We start from the raw sequence: 21,572 nt of genomic DNA, 5'->3' as shown, positions 1-21,572 counted from the left end.
TTCTCCCAAAAACCATAATGGCCCTGATGTGTCTTTATAATTTGGTGAATAATAACCTAATATAGTTTTATATACATACATATATATATCAAAATAAAATGTTTTTTGGTCAAACTTAGATAAAGGTCGATAAAACATATATTCTTTGATACAATAATATTGACAAAAACTTTGGAGCCTTGTATTACATCTTCAAAGGTTTTGGGTATTAAAAGCTGCATTATGAAGAGTCAAAGCTTCAAAGTTATGATCACATAAATCATTCGCAAAATCATAAAATAATAACTTATATCAAGTAAACATTCATTACGAGAAATAATATTGCATGAAATATGAACTAATGTGTGTGGACGTGTGTACGACAGTACACATTACATTTAATTATTACGACATACTTATGATATATTATAAGCTAGGAAGTGGAGAATAAATGTATAAATACAAATAGAAAACACAGTATTGCGACTAGTATCGAAAGCGCGTGATAATAACGCAAATACAAATGCACGACTGGAAGCTCGTGGCTTCTAAGCCTCGGTTAATGTAACAAATTCCATTGACTATAATGTATTAAATTAACATTAGGCCTAAAATAGGAATCTGTCGCCAGGTAAGTTAATTTAAAGTATATTCTATGATATAACTCGCTCGCACACGAGAATTATATATCGTATATATTAAACACTTTATCTGTGTATATATATAAATTCTATATTTTCATATGTATCTATATGCATATATATCATAGTCATTTTCTATATTCGATAAAATTTCAAATGTGTGCTTTTACGCAACAAGTGATTTTTATCAATTTTAGGTCTGCCTATTGTTCAATGTCCGTCAATATTCTTGCTACTAAGCGAAACATTCTTCTAAAACGAACACTATGCACATCAATGAAACATTTGTTTTCTTTATCGAGTTTGCGTATAAGCAGCACATAGACAAAACGTTAAACTATTTTCAACAGAAAGGAAAATAATATACTATATGCAGAGAAAAGAGAAAAATAAATAAATATAAATATGAGAATTTTTTTGCTATATGTGTTATGGCTAGAATCAATATTTTTGTAGAATCGTACTCTTGTAGTTTCTGTGTTACTTGTTTTTATCTATTGCTGAAATTTTAAGATTTTCTTCTTCGCCGTTAATAACATATTCCTATACATATATTCCATCTTTCTTTTTAAGTTTCCACATTTAAAATCGATATTTAAATATTAAGTTTCTGCACACTACCCTGTGATTTTATTAGTTTAGAATCCTTTCCTATAAAGCAACTGTAAATTTCTTAAAATTTTTGATTTTGGAATTCAGAAAATTTGATTCGAAAAATTTTTACATGAATATTATCCAGATTTTTTAAAAAGGGCAGTGAAATTTAACAAGTATGAACACGTTGGCACATTTTAATAGAAATCTATTTTGTATATATCTTCGTATGTTTTAGGATTCTTCATACAAATACAAATTTGTTTGACGATCCTTCATTTAGATGTATGCTGCGCAAATATAGAATGCATATATTTGTTGAAAACGTCAATATATACTCTGACAAACATGTAATAATTATTTCAGCAATATCGTAACTATAATTTGATTCAAATTTATTGAATACTGTTAAGTATACTTTCAGTTGCCATTTGTGTTTATCATATCTACAACTAGATCAGTTCGTCTACTTTAAGACTGCTATAAGATTAGATGTTTAACTGCTCTGTCCTCTTTTGGACCTGGCGCAATTGTTAGATTGAGTTAAACAGAGAGTTACTATTAAATTTTTCGCCTACGTTGCTGATGATCTATATCGAAGTGCCATATATTCCAGCACATCGTCGTTAGTTCTCATTCTAATTGGTTTCTAACGATTTGGTCTTTGAGACGTCTTCACTTTGAAACGTACATCATCCAATAGGAATGTACAGAACTTTACTTCCGCGAAGAATATGATATCCTACTTGCGCGGATCATAAAAATTCGTTACACAATCGTGAGAAACAATAATGGCACCATTCTCTTATCACATCTACAGATAAAATGTGTCGAGACAAAGAATTATATTTTTCATTCTAATACGGTTATTAGTAGACCATTCAACATTGAGCGATCCTGATTTAGATATTAATGACGGTTCATATTATCATCATATTCATATTATTTTAATGACATGGTTGAAGTTTTTTTTTTTTTGAGAAATATTGCCAAATAAATATATATAGAAATGGCACTGTTCTAGAAGAATCTATAAAAAATTTGAGCGGTGCGTAAATTGTTCTGTAGGATTAAAGTACGTTGCACGACCTTCTCCATTTATCTCTGCGAGTAAGGAACCTGTTGAAATTAACTAACGACTTATTACTTATCTTTGTGTACTTTGTGCAGTATGTATGCGTATGTTTGAGAGCTGTTTTGATTTTAAATCCTATTTTTTTTCCTATAAAGAAATGCACATGTCGCATTATATGCTATGCAAAATAAAATTAAAAAGGTAACATGGAAGAACGACATTAGTCATTGGTCGGTGGATCCATGGCACAGATTATGGACTTCATTACACTAGCTGCTGCCAAGGCTGCGTAAGGTTGCCACTCTTTGATCCGAACGCCGTCTTTGTAATCAGAAATACCACGAATCACAGCAAAGCTCTCGCGACAATTACCTAAAATGCTCTCTACTACGGCGTCCATTTCAGCGTCGAATGCAAGCGCACCGAAACGACTGGCGAATTTCTGTCTGAGTTGATCATCTCGTGCAATTTGTCGGCCGGATGCTACTGGTGCCAAATGGATTCGAGAGCATCCGTCCATTCTGTAAAAATAACATTAATAAGTATATCTGCATGATGATATATATTAAGTTGTGCTGCCGAGGTCAATTCCAAAGTAAACATTTTTGCTTTAGTTGCGATGAAGTAAAGAAAAGCTGTTCGATTACCTTTTATTTGCGGAATCTTGAGGCGCAGTTGGATGAGCTACTTCGATAACGTCTCTCTCACCAATAGCCATGTACAACTTATCAGATTCTGGTGGCGGCGCATTGAAGTCATGTTCCGATTGATTCACTAAGTTCTCTAGACCTTCCTTCATATACGTCTGCCATGGTGGTGCCGTCTCGTTTTCAGTCTACAGAAGATATACTTTAGATACAAAAGGAATAATACAACACGATGTTCATAAATACAAGTCGATTGCATTACCTGCTTCTTAAGGGTTGCTGCAATTTCCTGTAAACCGAGATTTGGAGGGCAGTACTCCTTGGTCTCAAAATGATAGTTTCCATTTTCGTTCATTTTGGCGCTTTCGCAGTAGACATACACGTATTTTTTATTAAGCGGCGTCGGATGCGATATCACCACGTCGCCTAGCCGTACATGTTTATTATAATCCGTATAATGAGGGACGCCTCCACCGACTCCTACGAGGAAGACATAATCCACCTTTTGGAAAGTACCTGCAAAGGCACAGGCAAAGATGCAATGTAAGTGCTTAATGTAAGTTAAAGAATAGCAGAAGTATAAATTTTGGATGGAAAAGCATGATATATATACCTAACAACCTAGTGGTAGTATTACCAGCAGCAGTCATTGCTTCTCTAGTATGTCCCACCGTTGGCAATTTAGTACACACAATCCTGTGAGCACCAATATTGCCCAAAGTATACACATTAGACTCCCCTATAACAAAGAATACTCGTTCGCCCTCGATACTTTTATAGATCTTAAAATTTATGTTTTCTTTTATACTCTCTTGACGCGTGTGTATGATATGACATGTGCACTGTGCGGCTATCAATATATTAAGACGAAACCTGTGTACATGTATATATATGTGATAATAAAATAGATTAAAATCATTCCATTGTGAATGCACCTTCCTAGTCCAATACTTAATAGTATTAGACATAATACTATTGGAAGAGATTAATATTATAAATTTATTAAAAGATTGCATCTAGTGTAGTTGAAAAATAAGAAAAAAAATATTATTCTTGCCCGTTATATTAAATGTGTAAATAATATATAAGAAATATAATTTAAGAATAAAAATATTGATTTGATAACGAGATAAACGTGGATGATGTAATAAATGAATATTTACGAGATAATACAATATACATAATAACCCACACAAAACAAATATATAATACAAATCACAATTAAGCCCGATAAAAACAACGCAATAAGACAAAACACAATAAGACAAACACAAAGCTGTACAAAATCATTCTGTTAATATCAAATGTTCGTGATACAAAAGGGATATATTACGAGAGATATATTTAAGGACGACTAAAATGTAACACAAGAGAAATATTTTATGACGTGAAATAAATGTTGATAACGACGTTCTGAAGTGCACGTTTACAGCACCGCATGACCCTGTATTGTTCTTCGGTCGCAAGCAATTGGCAAGCTATGAAATGAGACATTAAAGTGACATTAAGACGATAGAGAGCTATGTTACAAACTACTTTACCGAAACGGCATATCACTCGTGGAACTCCGTCTGTCGTGTCTGGTGAGTTTGCGGTACCTAAAGTTTCATGCATTGTGAAATATACATTCGCAATATTTTCTTTAAGTATTCACCGTCATTTGACGGATAATGCATATATTATCAGTTTTATTTGTATAAGGAAATAGAAAAGAGAAAAGAACAGTAATAGAGAATAGAAATAATTTGATTAGAATGTTACAAAAATAATCATATGTATAACTCTTTAAAAGCATGTATTTAAAAGAAAAAGCAGAGGCAAGTAAGTTGAGCTATTTTCCTAATATTCTGCAAGAATTCCTAATGTTCTGCAAAAACTCAATTACAGTTATTTTTCTAATAAAAATAAAGATTAGTTTACGTTTTATAACATTGTTTAAGGGTATCACAAGTGTTACAGCTTCAGGATTGTCATCCTTTGATTGAAAATAAGCAATGAATCTTACCAACGGTGGTGTAGCGAACGAAGGTTTCTTTATTTTCGATCATCGAATCCACAGCGAGTTTCTCACAATACTGAGCTGTAATAATTGCTATAGTGGGTTGCTTAGCGCTCGCCATCGTTGGCATCTGCTTCACTACCTAAAAATAGATTTTACGACGTTGCACATATACGTATAAATGAACGGACAAACAGTTTATTGAACAATTAATTATAATTAAATGATTACCTGAACTTGAGTATCTTGATGGACGACACGAGTAAAGGCTCCATGATCCATCGCTTTAACAAGACCCTTTTCTTGGAGTTCTTTTAATTTGGCTTCTACAGCCGATGATTCCCATCCATGTTCCCTAAAAATATTAACATTATATTAAATTTATTGCTGTACAATAATTAATTTTTCTTTAATGTACCTTACTCAATCTAAATATTATATAATGTAAATACTTACTTTGCTATATCGATTACAGTAACTGGATTCGGATAAGCGGACTCAATAAGCTCCAGAACTTTTTCTACCGTGAGTTCAATCACTTGACCCGTGATGATTTCATCTGTAGATACTTTTAACAAAAAAAAGGAAAGAAAAAACAAGACTATTTTATTCACTGTACAATAAAATAAATGTAGTATATGTTAGGTTTGTCAGACTTGTAAGCCGCATGTCTGCCTATGGTAAATCTTAAATTACAGTTAATAGCATCGGAACAAGAAGAACAGCACTCCATAACATATGCAAGTTAAATTTTTTGCCATGTGGATGAGTCTAAATCTTGTGTATTGAGTAGTGTCTAATTTGTTCAAAGTAGAAATGCGAAAGTTTTGAACATTTGTGTAATATAGCTGCAATGGTGCATATGTTTTAACCAGTCCTTATTTCTATGTAACTAGAGTCGAGCTAGAACCGTTAGTGAAGGATACAACTAAATGTGTATGAGGAGTGAAACTCGACACACATATATGTATATGGCAACTAATGTGACCATGAGTAGAAGGTTCGTGCTCTACATGGGATGCATTTCCTTAAAGAACAAGTACAGAGAGTGTGATAATATCACTGTACTATGTACTATACTAACGAATAATCAATTAAAATTAGTTAGAATTTAGGTCAAACAAAAATGGGCATGATTTTTAAAAATGGTGTATATTAATATGTTGAATGTATGTTTCTAATACACTACATATGTCTGTAAAATCGTATATTGTAGGATACTGATGCACACTTGTTCTTAAGAAATTAATAATTGAATGAAACTACATTGTTGAAGTTGAATTTCAACCGAAAGAACACATATACGAAATAAAGGAAATAGCTGACGTTATTGCTTAATTTTGTGTTGTTTGTATATGTAGAGTTACGAAATGTTTTATATAATAGGCAATAGTTTCTTCTGTCTATAGTCATGCTCTGTGAGGATAGATATGCATATTATACACCATGTAGGGAATACGATATCCAGGTCAAGTCAAGTGGTTAAGTGGGATGTTTTTTACACTCTAGTTGGTGTATTCCTTACTGATCGATTAGTTAAATGGATTGGAAAATTTCCCCTCACACGATTAAAGTGGATAATGAATTTTTTAAACTTATGCTTTATCTCAATCTCTCGATCGAAAATAATTAATCATAATAAAAATTATATCACGTTAGTCTTTCTTTTCGCAAAGTACCGAGGAAAATATCATAATATGAACTGACGTGATGCAAATTATAAGTAGGCGAACTGTGTTAAGCCAATGTTGTTATGGTTACAGAGTTATTGTGCCAAGCGAGTATATCTACTAGCCAAGTAGAGAATTTCTTTGCTTGACAATCTAAAATTTTACCGGAGAGCCTGAGAACGCAATCATTCTAATCAGTAGGTATATTAATGTGTTACGAGAAACTACATTATGTGTCAGTTTTGTTTTCACTATTAGCCTGTGTGTATGAAAAAGAGAATAAAACATCGATGAAAAATGTGACAGAAATGCTGAATTCTTTTTCATTCTCGAACCTGATTTCCACATAACTTTCTTAGACCGAGGAAGTGTGAATAGTAAGTGACCAGTAGCTGTGAATAATAGAAATTAAGTATAAAATATAAGCGTTCACATTTGGTATACAATGTAATGTAATGTGAATGCACATGGGAAAATTTTGATTTAAATTATATAATGAGCCAGTAAGAGTTCTATTCAAGTGTGCATTTCCTTTGAGTTCAGCTGTAATGTGCACTTGAGACACGTAGCTCCAATAAGGAACCATTAAGCATAATCAGCCTAATCAAATAACTGTTAACTCCTTCCCCCATGTATAGATCTCTTTTTTATTGAACCAAAGCAAGATATAGTTATATATTTGGAAATGAGAATGTACGTAGGGATTGTATAACTAAATTTAATACACAATATATGCAGATGTTCATGGAGTACATTAACAAACAGGAAATAATAATTAACTTACATGGCCTAGTTGGTAGTGTAATTGGTTCTTCCAATTGCCTTAGCTCCACTTCTAGCTTCTTGATACTAGGATACTTGTGTTGCATCAATTTCATGATTTTTTTTATAAACCCCACATAATCTGTAAAAAATCACTAATATATTACAGTATAATACAATAAATAAGAGGATTTACCTATGTTTTAAAAAACTTATTAAGGATATACAATAGAACAATTAGTATTAATGATTTCTTAAAAAATATTGAGCTTGATATTCTTCTTCAAATATCATAAAGAAGTTAGGGATTACATCCAAGTTTACTATACTTCTCCATATCCAAGCATTAGATCTTGTGTGTTCACATTTACAAAGGAACAAAGAGATATTGTCTTAGTCAATTAGTTAGACCAGATACATTTGTATTTATATTTCTGAGTAAAGTATCATTTTCAAGAGATATAGATATGCAATCGATCAATGCATATCATATTACAATTTACCTCTAGGAAATTCCTGTGGAGTGACAAGTTCCCTGAAAAATTCTTGTGCAATGCTGGGTTGTTCCGCCTCAGGCAATACATCACTAAACCAAAATTGCAAAGTCCTTTGTTCTTGAGTATGCTTCCCAGTTTGTGCACTTACCAGGAATACTCTGAATTGTAAGCAAAGCTGGGCAGGATATATTTCTCCATTTGTCACTGCAGAAATTCGATATTTTATTGCTAATTTACCAATTGCCGTCAATTAACTTTGGCTATACGTTAAGATATTAAAATATATACCAGTAATAGCCTGTTTATTGATAACAATTCCTTTGTGATCACCACCTGCAATATGAACATTGCCATTCTCTGTGCCATTCTGTGTCGGAGGCTCCAGAGCTTGTCTCTCTATTATCAACGTCGTGGAATTTGCAGTCTTGCATTTTGGTGTCATCACAATGTGTTCTATTTAAATGAAATACATGAATGTATTCATAGTAAGTACTTTATCTTATTCTTATCGTGCCAGATAAAATTGGGTATTATCATCCATATGAATTTTGTCACTTTTGGTGATTCACACCTTTAATGGTTCACACCTTTCACCGAGTCTTTCTTACATTTTTAAAAAATTCGAATCTAAATATTCAGAGCGCGTAAAAGAGCGAGTAACAGATATCCATATAAAAATTGCGTCACAGGTATTTCCGAGAAAATCGACGTTTCCGATTGATTTTAAAGAGAGTATAGCAGTTCCTTCAAATTTTACTCAATGCGTTTTTCGTATGTGTAAAACAACAGGCTATATTTTGCTACTTACCAGTCTTATCACCCATTTCTGCAATGTTTTAGTCTCTGTCTATCGGAACGTACGCCGTTATTTTCTCAAAAGTGATAGCAGAACGGGAGCGTTATTAAATTGGAAAGCCTCAAGCACACGACGAGATCCACTTGACTCGACGAATAGTCACTGACTGCAAGTGACTGTCACTGACAGCTTACCACAGATCAGGGTCCGCGAATTGACGCAGGCGCTTAGCAAAGATCAGGTCTGTTGGCTGCATTTCGTTATCGTAAATCGTTGTAGGAATATTCAAGAAAAAAAGTGCATTAAATTACCAAAAGAAAGTTAGAAAATGATTCCACCATTAATCGATGAGATGACGAAGCCACCATTTCGTCATTCGTATTTTAAATTACACTGATAGCTTCACACTGTCGTCTATCGATGCGTCATGGCCGACATGACGTCATCGACACACTTACGATATGATCAGTACATATAATTGTTTATGCAAATATATACAAGAGCAGATTAAAGAGAAAACGTATGCTTAAAAAAATTTATTTGCCACAATTTATACAATAAATGACACATTTGTATTAACTAAAACGAAATGATACAAAAGTGTTTAATAAATATCTTATCTTTGTTTAAATTGATTATGAAAAATGAGACTGAACAAAAAAAAATAATATGAGTAAATTATTTAAGTTATGGATTATGCAATTGTATTAACACGTTTAATGAGTATATTACAACAAATATATCTAGAGACCATTTATTTTTAAATTTTCTACGTTTACTTTTGAACGCCAAAGTTCGATATTTTTTGCTATTTGCATTACGTAGTGTAGTTATACTCAGATAAATTATTGCGAAACATAAGATTTGTATCCACAAATTATTTCTAAAAACTTTAAAATATAATTAAAATATTATTTACACATAGATTACATAACTCCAATATTATATATTTATTTAATATCTTGTTGCGTCAGTTAAAGATGTAGTTCTCTATTATAGAATTATGACCAATATAACATTTAATAATATGCTTATCTTTAAAGCGTTAAAAGTCATTTCAATATAGCCATTCTCTGTTAGCCATCAAGAAGGCTAAGACAATTGTCGACTAATTGTTCGATATTACATATAATAATCATCCAAGCAGTAACCAAATTTTTGTTAATATTCTATGTAATTGCAAGTATAGTAAATTTGGTAAATTTCAAGGAAAAATAATTAGGGGCTAATTAAACGAAAGTGTGATCTTTATCTTAGAGGAACCGACGAGATAGATGTCATAGATGTCAATGACGACGGTCCAGAGCTAAGGTTTAGTTTATCCAGTTCTTCGTCTGCCTTGTTGTTCTTTAAATCTTGTTGCGTGTACAAAAACTTATTCCACTCGTCGATTCTTGGATGAGCTAGATGCTATATTAGAAGGAAGGTTCAGTAAAATATGTTCGTATGAGCCTTGGACAGCGTTATATATTAAATTTACGATAGAAAGAGCTAAGAAAATTATACGTACCTCGGCGACGTCATAGACCCATATTTTACCGGTATCGTCACCCACAGTGACGTGCAATCCGCTTGGTGTCCACGATACTCGATTTAAAGCCGGACATCCGTCAACGACGACGCTGGCAGTAGGCACTTCCGTGTCCTGATTCAGATTCCACAGATCCAACCTACCAGAGTCATCAACCGCGGCGAATAGCGCCGGATGCGTCGGCGACCAAGCTACGTCATAGACGTAGTCGCCGTTGTGTTCGAAAGAGTACAGTGGTTTGTTCTCTTTCAGGCTCCACAGTTTGATTGTCCAGTCGAGGGAAGACGTTAGGAACAGGTGAGAGAAATCTATTCCACCTTGTACCGCATGTGCGCTGATGCCGGTGACCGGTCCCTGATGTCCTTCATAGGTTTCTGTTAATCCTGCACGGCTACCATGGCGGCAAGCTGATCAGTACCAATACCAAAGTTGTGTTATTAACAAAAATGTGAATTTTAATATAAATATTTGTACAAAATAGTTGAGATTACTGGCAGCATTGCACCTACCAGAATAAACAGTTCCGTCCTCGCTACCCATGACGAAATTATTTACATCGCCATGCGGGAAAGCCAAGCACGTAGCAGCGATCGCTTTCGATTGTTTTGTGTGCAGTTCCAACGCTTCCTGCGGCTGCGACAGCATGTCCAAGCTCCACGAGCATAATTTCCCATCAGTCGAAATACTGATCAGATTGTGCGCGTTTTGCGTGCCAACGACACTCAAGCAGTACACTGGGTGCTGTGGAACAAGTAACGATTTTCTCACTTATTTTCTTCTTTCTCTCTCTTCTCTAATTCTATCAAGCTTAACTATTTAATCGATATACAATCTGTAAAGTAAGAGCGTGTACGGCATAAATGGCAGTTGGTTTCAAATATCATCCTAATTTTTTTAGCCGTATTGTGAGGCATATCTCAAGCACAAGCTTCGAGGAAAAAGAACACTTTGTGCACTTTGAAACAGCTAACACGACAAATTCGTCTCATTTGGAGGTCTTTACCGAACGAATACGCAGTCAACTTAGTGGAAAGTATGCCTCGGAGATGCCAGGCAATTATCAATGCCGGTGGTGACTGGACTCATTAATGGTATAGCGTTTTTCTTCTCATGAAGTACAAATCCATGTATTTAAAAATCATTAAAAATAAATGTTTCTACACATTAACCCGTACACGCTCTTACTTTACAGACTGTACGTCAGTGAATAATATATCACTTACGGTATGCGCGCTGGCGGATAAGGGAGTACGTTGTATGGGAGTCCTCTTCTGCACTCGGTTGTCCCAAAGTACGATCTGACCTGAGTATGTGCCGCCCAGGATCAAATTCGGATGGAATCTAGCGAACGTAGTGGACATAACCGGTGACTGACAGTGAAAGATAAACTCCGGGGTTGTTTTCTTGAATTTCGTGTTCCAGATTAGGCACACCCCATCAGGATCGTTCGGCGTGTCATCGTTGTTGTTATACGAGGCCGCTAAAAGCTCAGGAAACTGCGGCGACCAGTCCATGGAAGTCACACAACGATTACGTGACCACCGTTCGCAGATGAACGAGCGATTTAACCAGAGCCGTTGATGACTCTTTTCGTCCCTATAGATGATCAAGTCTATTAAAACTCCAAATAATCGTTTATGTTAATCGGCAAAATTCATCTAATGTATATATTATCTTGTACCAAAGCAAGATCAATTGGAAAATTTTTTTTAGTTGACTTACATTCCATCTTCGCCGTCCATCGTACCGGTGTAATCGGTGTATATATCGACCGATTCACCCAATGCTCTCTCCACGATCCTGCTGGTGCGATCAAGGAATCGTTGGAAGTCCTCCGATAGGATGATCATTTGTTTTTCTTCTTCGCTGAGCTCACGTACTTCGAGAAATCGACGAAAATCAACATTTCTCAGTAGCGGGAGAATTACACATATTTCTATAATGGAAAAATGATCCACATACCTTCTTTCTTGGGTTTTTCCTTCTCTTTCTCTTGTTCTACCTGTGTGACAGCAGGTTGGACTTCTTTAACTTGCGGTAACCCGTGAGGAAGGATTCCTGGAGGAAGCTTGCTTTGGAAACCGTCCATGTGCGGCAAGCTATTTTCTTCATCTTCGGCTTGGCCATCATCAAATGTCAAAACTGTGGTGAATAAGCTGGTTCCGCCACAAGTACCCTAACTTGGTTGTAACTACCTAGCTACTTGTCTATCTATATCTATTCATGTTCGACTAACAACTCTAACAAACTTATTGACTTTCTTTTACTTTTTAGGTACTGTTTATATATATATATATATATATATATAAAATAAACTAAAAAAAAAAAAAAGACTAATTATTTTAAAATAAGTATTACCCTCGAGACGCTTTAACGGATACACACAGTGCAATAATCTCTATTACCTTATTTATACGCATTAATAAGAACAAGATAACACTGTGCATTCTGTGAAAATCCTTACATTTATCTCTGCAACAACTTCATTCTTCTGTTTATACACATCGAGTGCCAAAATTTACATGCCAGCGTATTGCAAAAAAAGGATTCACGTTCATTTCTTTCAATAAAAGAATAATTCAGCTGAATATTTAGCGAAATTTTGTTTTAAAAAAGAAACCATATTTAGAGAAGCATTGGTAAAATGCTATATTAAATAATATATCATGCTAAAAGAAATAATATATATCGTATACAAAAATAAAATTACAAAATTACGAGTGTGAGCCTAGATAACATGCAAAATTAGACATGAACACGAAAGGTGGACTGCTTGTTGGTGAACTATTGTAAATAAACATCAGTTTTATATAATTTATTACAAGAACTCGACATTATTTTCTGAATTGTCTCTCCACCCTTTGTTGGCATGCAATATCGATAAAGTGAAACGTGTGGAAAATGCGAAATGTAGAAAAGACAAACGTGACTGTGTAAGTAATGAGAGATTATTGATTTTCCCTTTAACCATATTTGTCACCAATTATACAGTTATGAATAGGAGGTAACACGGTTTAGGATATATGAAATGAGTTTCACCATCTCTCTCTTACATTGTTAATAATTATATCACGTAAATATGATTGATAATTAAATAAAAACTATTTGAAAGAAATTAATAAACGTTGTTGAAGTTGGAAAGAAGTGGGTTTACAGCCGTGCGACTAAGTATTTTCTCTTAAATAACAGAATAGTAATAAAAACAAGTGCGCATATACATATAGAGTGGAGATTTAACGCAACTTCCCAAGTCTCATGCAGTACTGTACGAATTTATAAAAACTACAACAGTTGCAACAAACAAAATCTATGAATCTATTGCTCCAATTCTCAAAATAATAAAGAGAACCAATAAATTTATAACAACGGAATCTCGACCGAAGTGTCAAATCTTAAATGACGTAACGCAAATCGTTTGACGTCTCGTTGCTTTATAGGGATAAAGTTCATCGCATCAAAAAAGAAAATAACAAACATATAATTATAACAATGTTATAAATAATTTCTCAACTTTTGCATGCGCGGCACGTAAAGCAAGTCTATCTTGTAGACTATGTAAAGAAAAGTATTAAACAGGAGAAATAATATATACGTAAAATGAAGCAATTCATGAAGCAATTTGTAAACGCCAGCGGCAATTCCCTCCTTTCAGTGCATATGAGGCAAAGACGATACATTACAACAAGAAAGTTATGTGAGAAAATTATTTTTAGACGCAACTTCGTGATAGTGTGAAGTAAGAATTACAGACATGTCCGTGAAGTAATTAGCCAGAGTGAATCGTCTTTAGAGAGGATTACCTACCTGTAAATTCGTCCTCCCATTCTAAACCAGGATTTAGATTGTACTCGTCTTGAAGGAGGGAAAAGAAAATGTCAATCAATTTGATATCTTATCTGCCGGAATCGTTTGTTTTTAAATATCTTTCAACAGATATTATTGATGCATAATATACATGTACAAAAGTCAAAAGTTACTTGAGTCTTTTCTTCATTTCCGTATGTAAAACTATTTAAATCCGACAGACATATTAAACTTGATCGATCAATCGTCGCGTTATTCTCGCGATAATTCGTTACGATGGAAGATTCAACTAACTTCTCTTGTTTTGCCATGCTAAATACATCAACAATTGCTTAAGAAAATTGAAAGTAGCAATTTAAATTGATAAATCAGAGTCGATATATCTATTTACATGCGTACAATATTCCCATTAGCAACGGCTCTGTATGTTTTATTAAAACATTGCATTTTAAAGCGATCAGTCTCTCTAATTCTTGAATGAAATATTTGCGAATTTTATAAAGATGTTTAAACACCGAATGGAGAAAAATTTATCGAGATCTCAGTCTTTGATTCCTCTAGACGTTTTTCGATTAATATATAATTTTTAAATCGTTTGTCTTCTTTTTTGAGATGCGCGTTAATTGACATGGAACATGACGAGGTAGGAAAATTCTCGGAAAATAAATTTGACGGCCAAAACTCAATATTGGTAGGTCTCAGAAAAAAAGTCAGCACAGCAACAAAAACGGAGATAAGTAAGGAATCGTGAAATTGAAACAATGATTTAATACAACATACTGACATCTCCGACTACTAATGAAAAATGTTTTTTTCGATATCGATCAACGACTCGAGCCATTTAAAATGGTTACTTTTCAAGAGAGTCAACAACTGGTAATTAAAGTAAGTAAATCTGTCGACATTCGCGTTGAGAAAAAATGGAAAAAAAACACGATGTGTACATATTATTTTGAGAATGCTGTACGACTATGCTGTGACGTGTTCATTGGCATACACCTTGTTTGTTATTTTATCTATGTTCATCTACTAATTTTGTTGCTACACCACCATCGTGCTGTCAAAAAAGCAATGTCCTGCGATCACGAAGAACGTTTTATAAACAGGTTCCTGCATCACTAGAAGCTCAAGCAACATATCTTTATACGATATTTGGGATCTCGTTTTGTCACACACGCGCAAGTAGTTTACCAGAAACGACGTGTATATAAAGAGAATAATATATGTGATATGTGTTAAGTTAAGTTAATATCCCACAACACCTTAGCTCTATAAAAAGACTATTCCCATATTAGTAAGTGTTAATGTGATAGCATTCCCAAAGAGATAATAATGACCGTGACACATCGCGACGAGAACTCTGGAAGGTGCGTTAAGTTGTGACAAGATTTGCCAATGGATATTTCACTCGAGACATTCTGACATAAATCTTCGATGCCGTCTGAGCTATTATTAAGAATATTATTATATAAAATAGTCAAATAGTATCAAATGGCATATACTAAAGTTTTTCAGTGTAACTTTTGTCATTAAACTGTAGAAATATTTTTTTGATAACATGCTTACATATAATTAGTTATGCATATATATATATATATATATATATATATATGCATATACATACATACACACACATATATATATATATACACACACACAGAGTGTAAAAATAGCTTGCAAATATTGCAAAAATCGTGTTTCGTTTAAAGAGTCAGGGACAACCATTTCTCAGCATGCTTTCCGCGAGAGAGGTGTGTGTATATATATATATATATATATATATATATATATATATATATATATATATATATATATATGCAGATAGATTTGTATGTGTGCCCAATAGTAGATTTTTTGTTTTTGAGTCGGGATGTCAGACAAATATTTAGAAAATAATAGATACAATAAATAAGAACGAATGCACCCAAAAATAGATAAACGTAATGAGAGAAGAGAGCTGGAAAATACAAAAGCAATCCATAAGATAAGACAGCAAAGACCGATTAGGTTCTGGGTGGAGAGTTGTTTTTTGCATTCTTGCGTTCTACTAACTAACGTTTTCTGTGGAAAACTAAATTCGGAAAATCATACTTCTCGTACGTTCTCTACGTTCTCTCACTGGCGTGTCTATTCTTAATAAACACGAAAAATGCAATATCCCTAGTATATTGCGAGTGTCAATTAGATTCGTATGAAGAAAATATCGATAGACATTCTATCTGGCAAAGAAACTGGAAATTTAGTAGCAATGTTGCGCTTACCTCGACACGTTCGTTTTGGCGTGAATAATTTCGAATAGCATGTGAAGTTTAATCTGAGTAATTACGCGTTACTCTATCATTCGGAATATAATCTTCATTCACATAGTACCTTCTGTTTATATTGTAATTGTTTTCTTAAGCAATAAACTGAATCAAGCTAAACCTAACTCTGAACCTAAAAGTCGTTTTCAGAACCAAGAGAAATCATAACTTACCGTAATAGTCGAACGCATGAGCTGAGAAGGGGAGGGAAAAAAATTGTACTTAGTTACGATATCACAAGAGAATGCACTACACTAATAACACCTCTCTACACTCAGACCATTCAGTTCTGAACAAAAACATATTGATGACAAAATTTAAAAATTGTACAAAAGTGTAATGACAAGTTTTACAACTTGTAATGTAGATTTGTAGCAGTATTGAAAAAGAATTCGACTACCACGTTAATATTCTGTTGAAGCAAACAAGTATCTCCGTGCTGTATAACTTGTCTGTAAAAATATTACAAAGAAAAATATAAATGAAGAATCGTAAAGAAATCTCAGTATTTTGCAAATATTATTAAAAAATATCTTATAAAAAAAACCATTGTTATGCTGAATGTAGTTAGGTGGATGTAATTTTGTAAATTTTTATATTGTGCGGTGCTTTTTTGGTTCCTATGTATAAGAGGAAACGTACATATTCAGAATGTTTACCATGTTTAAAATAACCAACGTCTATCTTCCTTTCTGTTCAACACTTTCTTTTGTTCACGAGCGATCATCATGTTCATCAAATTATCGCTTATAGCAAGGAATCTCTTTATTCCTCTTTATGTCTAATAAAATAAAGGCATTTTAACGAACAAACTGCAATATCTCACTCACATCCCTTGTCACACTTATGCCCACCCCCCAAATCTTTCTGAAATTTACTTTATTATCATTTTTCTTGTTAATGCATAGAACGATTCACAAGAAAGCAGACAATTTTAGTAGCAATGTGAATATCTTCATCAACAGCTGTTAATTCGTTAGCAAGCACATTTAAAAAATATCACCAAATAAGCTATTTTTGCGTTCTCTACATATCTCGTCATTAGATCATCAGAGTTTTCTATGTCTGGAAATGTTCTGGAGAAATACAGATAATTACCAAGCATAGACATCAATTTTCTATCAGCACGCATGAGTCTCATGGTATGATTTTGTAAAACTTTTTTTATAATCAATTCGTATGTTTTCCCAACAAACAGGACGCCTAGAGTTAATGTGCTGTGTAATCTTAACTTGTTGTCAATCAATTATTTCATTAGAACTAGAACCTCAAAGCGTGAGTAAGCTTTTCTTTATATGCAAACAAATATAGTCATATGTATGTGGAAATAAAACTACAAGATTATCATAAAGATAGTTATGATAACACACACATACACACATTTTTTCGTAAAATGCTAAGATATATTCTCAGAGTCTATAGTTAAACACTATAAACTTCCACATACAAAATTGGCAGCATAGTTAGGATAAAACGGATTGTTATAACAAAACGTTGTATGTAATCTTCATGAACCCTATGTACGCTATGTTGCTTTCACATAGCTTCATACATATGAAGAAAAATGAAAAAGTCAGGTGTAGTCATAAAAGTCTGCGGAGCAATGTTTAAGCAGCGCAAAGCACCCTCAAAGCTAGACTCTACATCCCTTCGTTAGGAAACGCGAACTTCAACTTGTATCTACCTCTATAATATAATGTTGTAACAACAATTATATGGAAGGGTAATAAAAAAGTAGACAGAACATACATAGGTAGTTTGGTGCAGACCCACCTTTCCTGGGGCGCCACCAGTCAGTCTCAAAGTAGCCTGCGGAGCAAGAGTGAGTTGGTGTTGTTGTTGAACAGGAGGAGTAGATGGTGTATGCAGAGGACGATGTGGACAGTCCTTATGTCCAACACCGGATGAATCGATCAGATTGTATCGCAAGACAAGGGAACACGCGAATGTTTAATAACACCGCAAGATCAGTTAGATATAGCAAATATATAGAATCATTTTATATATATGTATATATGTATATACATTTCACGAGATATTCCCGGTTTAATACACTCTCCAAGATAACGAATTAAACAATTGTAAAACTTTAAAAGAAAGATTCTATCATCAGAATACAAATTTTATATTACAGTTGATGTAGAATTATGTTTCACTGCAGTAAAGTAGGTGGTATAAGAAATTTTCTAAAATTTGTAGAGATTGTTATTCACACCAACATAAATTGCCAACATAAACACAATCATTTGTGTTAAATGATCGGAAGAATAAGACTAATCATTCTTGAAACATGTAAAATAAATGTTTAAGAACTAACTGAATTTGCGGTTGTGTCATGGAAATGAAAACAATACATGTAGGAATATATATCGCCACCACCGAAAGAATTATAACTTAAACCAAACCCAGATTGCTTGTTAGACGCGTTACTACCTGTTATAATTTGACCTGATACATTTTGTCACACATATAATCTAAGCCTCATAATAAGAGAAATACTCAATGTGTTATTCTTTTAATGCAGAATATATTTTAAATAAAAAATGTAGAAATCATATAAAAGTGTTGAAAAATATTAATCCCTTATGGATGATATGAGGAGAAAATACAAGATAATAAAGTGCATCGTAACAGGTTATTAAAATTCCTCTGTCTCATATATATGTACACATTTCGAGAATATGTAAGTTTCCTCGCCACTTCTTTTGAAATTAATGATAGAAAGTCATTTAGAAGGTTAATTCAATCTTAATGTTACCTTCATTCAAGAAAAACTAAAAATTAAAGAAACTCGCGCCCATATAATTAATGGTATAACTTATTTCATTATTTCATTGGTAGTTAATAAATAAAAGAACATTGTTAAAAGTTTAGTACACAATTATAAACTTGTAAACACAGTGTTGCAATTAAAAATATATATGATAACCTAGTATATTTTATACACCACCCACTTTACCATACTCGATCATGAATGGAAATTCATTGATGTGAAAACTATGATATATGTGTTGATGATATTCCGTGATCTTAAAAAACACGCACTGTGAATGCACTATAAATTTGTGAGCTTATATTAAAGTGTATACTCCCCCATACTAATAATTAATGGAATTATTTAGCATAAAATAGCAAGAAATTGTCAACACAATATACCATGTAAGAACAATTACATTTAATACATATCTTGCGAAATTAATTATTCATTTTTTTAAATCTAAAAATATATTAATTATGTCTCAATTCCATCAATGTTGTATCTTTAATACATTGTGAGAATACTAAGAAACACGTGTTCTCTAATAGCTAAACAATTTTTTACGCGATCACGAGTGAGATGTAACACATATGTGCAATAGAGATAAATACTATAAGGGAAATATTGACTCACCGTCGTGAGATGTATGCGTTGTTTGAATGGTTTGCGTTTGCTTGCTATACACGACTGGTTCTTTCGGTGGAATATTTGTGTGAGCCACAGAAACAATTGTAAGTTCCCGATTCTTCCTTCGTCCTGCACTGCTTTATATCACAATATAATTAAAATTGACCTTAACCAAGCACATGATATAAACATAAGTGAATACAAATTATATAAGTACCTTTGAGCAGAATTTATGCTAGATGGTTGTAAGCTGGCATCTGGTGTTGCATTAGTACTTTGTTCAGGTGTTAATGAGTTCATACTGGACAAACTAGACAAAACATCTGGAAAAAATCATCGTATGTAGTTAGAATATAACGTTGAAAAAGTATAACATAATTAAATATATATAGTTCATACCTGACACTGGTGCTACACCCAGAGAAGATAGCATCGCATCTATCTCCTTGCGCTGGTCTTTATCTGTGCCAGCAGCACGAACAGTTGCTTCCTCTACCTATAATTTAGAAACAAGATGTTTATTTCTTATGTAATTCTTATATATAAATTAAAGTGTTTATTTATAAATCTGTTTATCTTACATCTTTCTGTTCCTTTTCTCTCCTGCGTCTTTCTTTTTCTTCTCTGATAGCTTGTAGTTTCGCTTTCTTCCTCTCTAATTCTGCTTTTCGATCAGACATCATCTTGTTGTTCAAAGAATAATGCCTGCAACACAACTTTTCTAATTATATATTTCATTCAAGTACATGAAGTTGATTCTTGCGGCGAAGCTGAAAAATTTCAATATATCTACACTGTAACTCGCAAGGACACTGTAACGCAAGTGAGCCCAAATGCAGTTATTGATTTCTCAGCAATGACGTCAACCGGCCGAATTGTCGGCAACGCGTGGTATCTATGTAGAGAAAAACCATTACACTTTTTTAATGTTTAATCGTGATCGTTCGGGCTATCCGCAATGACAGTGGTTCAGACGAGATTAATTGGTATTCAAGTGCGGTGAGACATTGAACGATGAACTCTCATTGCACCCGATCGAAACTGGGCGATGCCGACGTAACAGCGTTATTTAGTTGGATACGATTTAAGTACAGAAATAATGGCGAGCGCGCTTACCTCTTTTACTTTACAGAATATACAGATTAACGCAAGAAAAAACTCGATGTCAATTAACTATGAAAAATCTACATTATTTGAGCGAATAACACGTACATTCTCACGATCTTTTCTACGAGCACTGTACGACTACAAGATCTTTATAATTCATATTTATAGGGTGCCATCTAAATCTACTTTCACCTTTCACAACTTCGAAGATCAACGGTTCAGCACTGTCGGTAAGGACGGAATATTTGCAAACGCAGTGCGGTAGCGCGGATTCAAATAGCTTTTTTCTACGAGTCGTACAATTTCTATTTGCGAGAGGTGAGTCATTAATCTGGAATGTTATAAACTAGATTTAAGCGACCAGATATCATGAGGTAGTCGAAGATAAATATCGTACGAATTAGTCCCCGTCAGCACCGTCAGAATAACCTACACACCAGAGTAATACGTGTTTACACTGTATATTAATTGATTTGAGGTTCATATCATATAGCCTTTATGTTTTCATTCGAATTTTATGCATGTATCATCATTAAGAAAGTATATTATTTACGTTTGTCGCGGTAAGACACTGTTGAATAACCTCTAATTTGCAGAGGACAATTACATACGATCATATCGACTGACATATATTGGCTGCGTTCCGATATTCACTGCCAGTACTGAAAATACATAGTTTGCGTCACGTATGCTATAGATTTTCAGTGCTGACAGTGAATATCGGAATGCAGCTATTGTATCGATATACTTCGAGATATTTCGAATTTCTCAACCGTTGCGAT

At 33.7% G+C, this 21,572-nt stretch overlaps 2 protein-coding genes across 42 annotated transcripts; both read right to left on the bottom strand.

Annotated features, from left to right (window-relative positions):
• Window positions 1-120: 120 nt before the first annotated feature.
• On the bottom strand, window positions 121-9,024 carry LOC105191968 (uncharacterized). Of its 4 annotated transcripts, XM_011155794.3 has the most exons (13): window positions 8,673-9,024; window positions 8,153-8,317; window positions 7,871-8,068; window positions 7,390-7,509; window positions 6,941-6,997; window positions 5,392-5,503; window positions 5,167-5,290; window positions 4,942-5,077; window positions 4,478-4,534; window positions 3,550-3,675; window positions 3,199-3,452; window positions 2,937-3,124; window positions 121-2,810 (listed from the first exon to the last, which is right to left on the bottom strand). In XM_011155794.3, the coding sequence occupies exons 1-13, from the start codon at window positions 8,686-8,688 to the stop codon at window positions 2,510-2,512; spliced, it is 1,854 nt and encodes a 617-aa protein (XP_011154096.1). In that variant the 5' UTR covers window positions 8,689-9,024; the 3' UTR covers window positions 121-2,509. The 4 variants fall into 4 exon arrangements, with proteins under 4 accessions (XP_011154096.1, XP_011154100.1, XP_011154101.1 ...); XM_011155798.3 differs by lacking the exon at window positions 4,478-4,534 and having other exon boundaries at window positions 8,673-9,022; XM_011155797.3 differs by lacking the exon at window positions 6,941-6,997 and having other exon boundaries at window positions 2,510-2,810; window positions 8,673-9,021.
• A 573-nt stretch (window positions 9,025-9,597) lies between these two features.
• On the bottom strand, window positions 9,598-20,938 carry sw (cytoplasmic dynein 1 intermediate chain short wing). Of its 38 annotated transcripts, none has more exons than XM_025297866.1 (14): window positions 20,896-20,934; window positions 20,265-20,388; window positions 20,083-20,179; window positions 19,901-20,006; window positions 19,690-19,820; window positions 18,048-18,185; window positions 16,472-16,492; window positions 13,996-14,043; window positions 12,154-12,333; window positions 11,914-12,070; window positions 11,415-11,787; window positions 10,701-10,932; window positions 10,171-10,598; window positions 9,598-10,070 (listed from the first exon to the last, which is right to left on the bottom strand). In XM_025297866.1, coding segments are annotated over exons 1-14 (2,199 nt in total). In that variant the 5' UTR covers window positions 20,898-20,934; the 3' UTR covers window positions 9,598-9,908. The 38 variants fall into 38 exon arrangements, with proteins under 38 accessions (XP_025153651.1, XP_025153657.1, XP_025153652.1 ...); XM_025297872.1 differs by having other exon boundaries at window positions 18,072-18,185; XM_025297867.1 differs by having other exon boundaries at window positions 19,690-19,817.
• Between the last annotated feature and the right edge of the window lie 634 nt (window positions 20,939-21,572).

Source organism: Harpegnathos saltator, unplaced genomic scaffold (genome assembly GCF_003227715.2).
Source record: "Harpegnathos saltator strain DR-91 unplaced genomic scaffold, Hsal_v8.6 scaffold192, whole genome shotgun sequence".
Taxonomy (NCBI): domain Eukaryota; kingdom Metazoa; phylum Arthropoda; class Insecta; order Hymenoptera; family Formicidae; genus Harpegnathos; species Harpegnathos saltator.
This window is presented reverse-complemented; position numbering and strand designations above follow the sequence as displayed.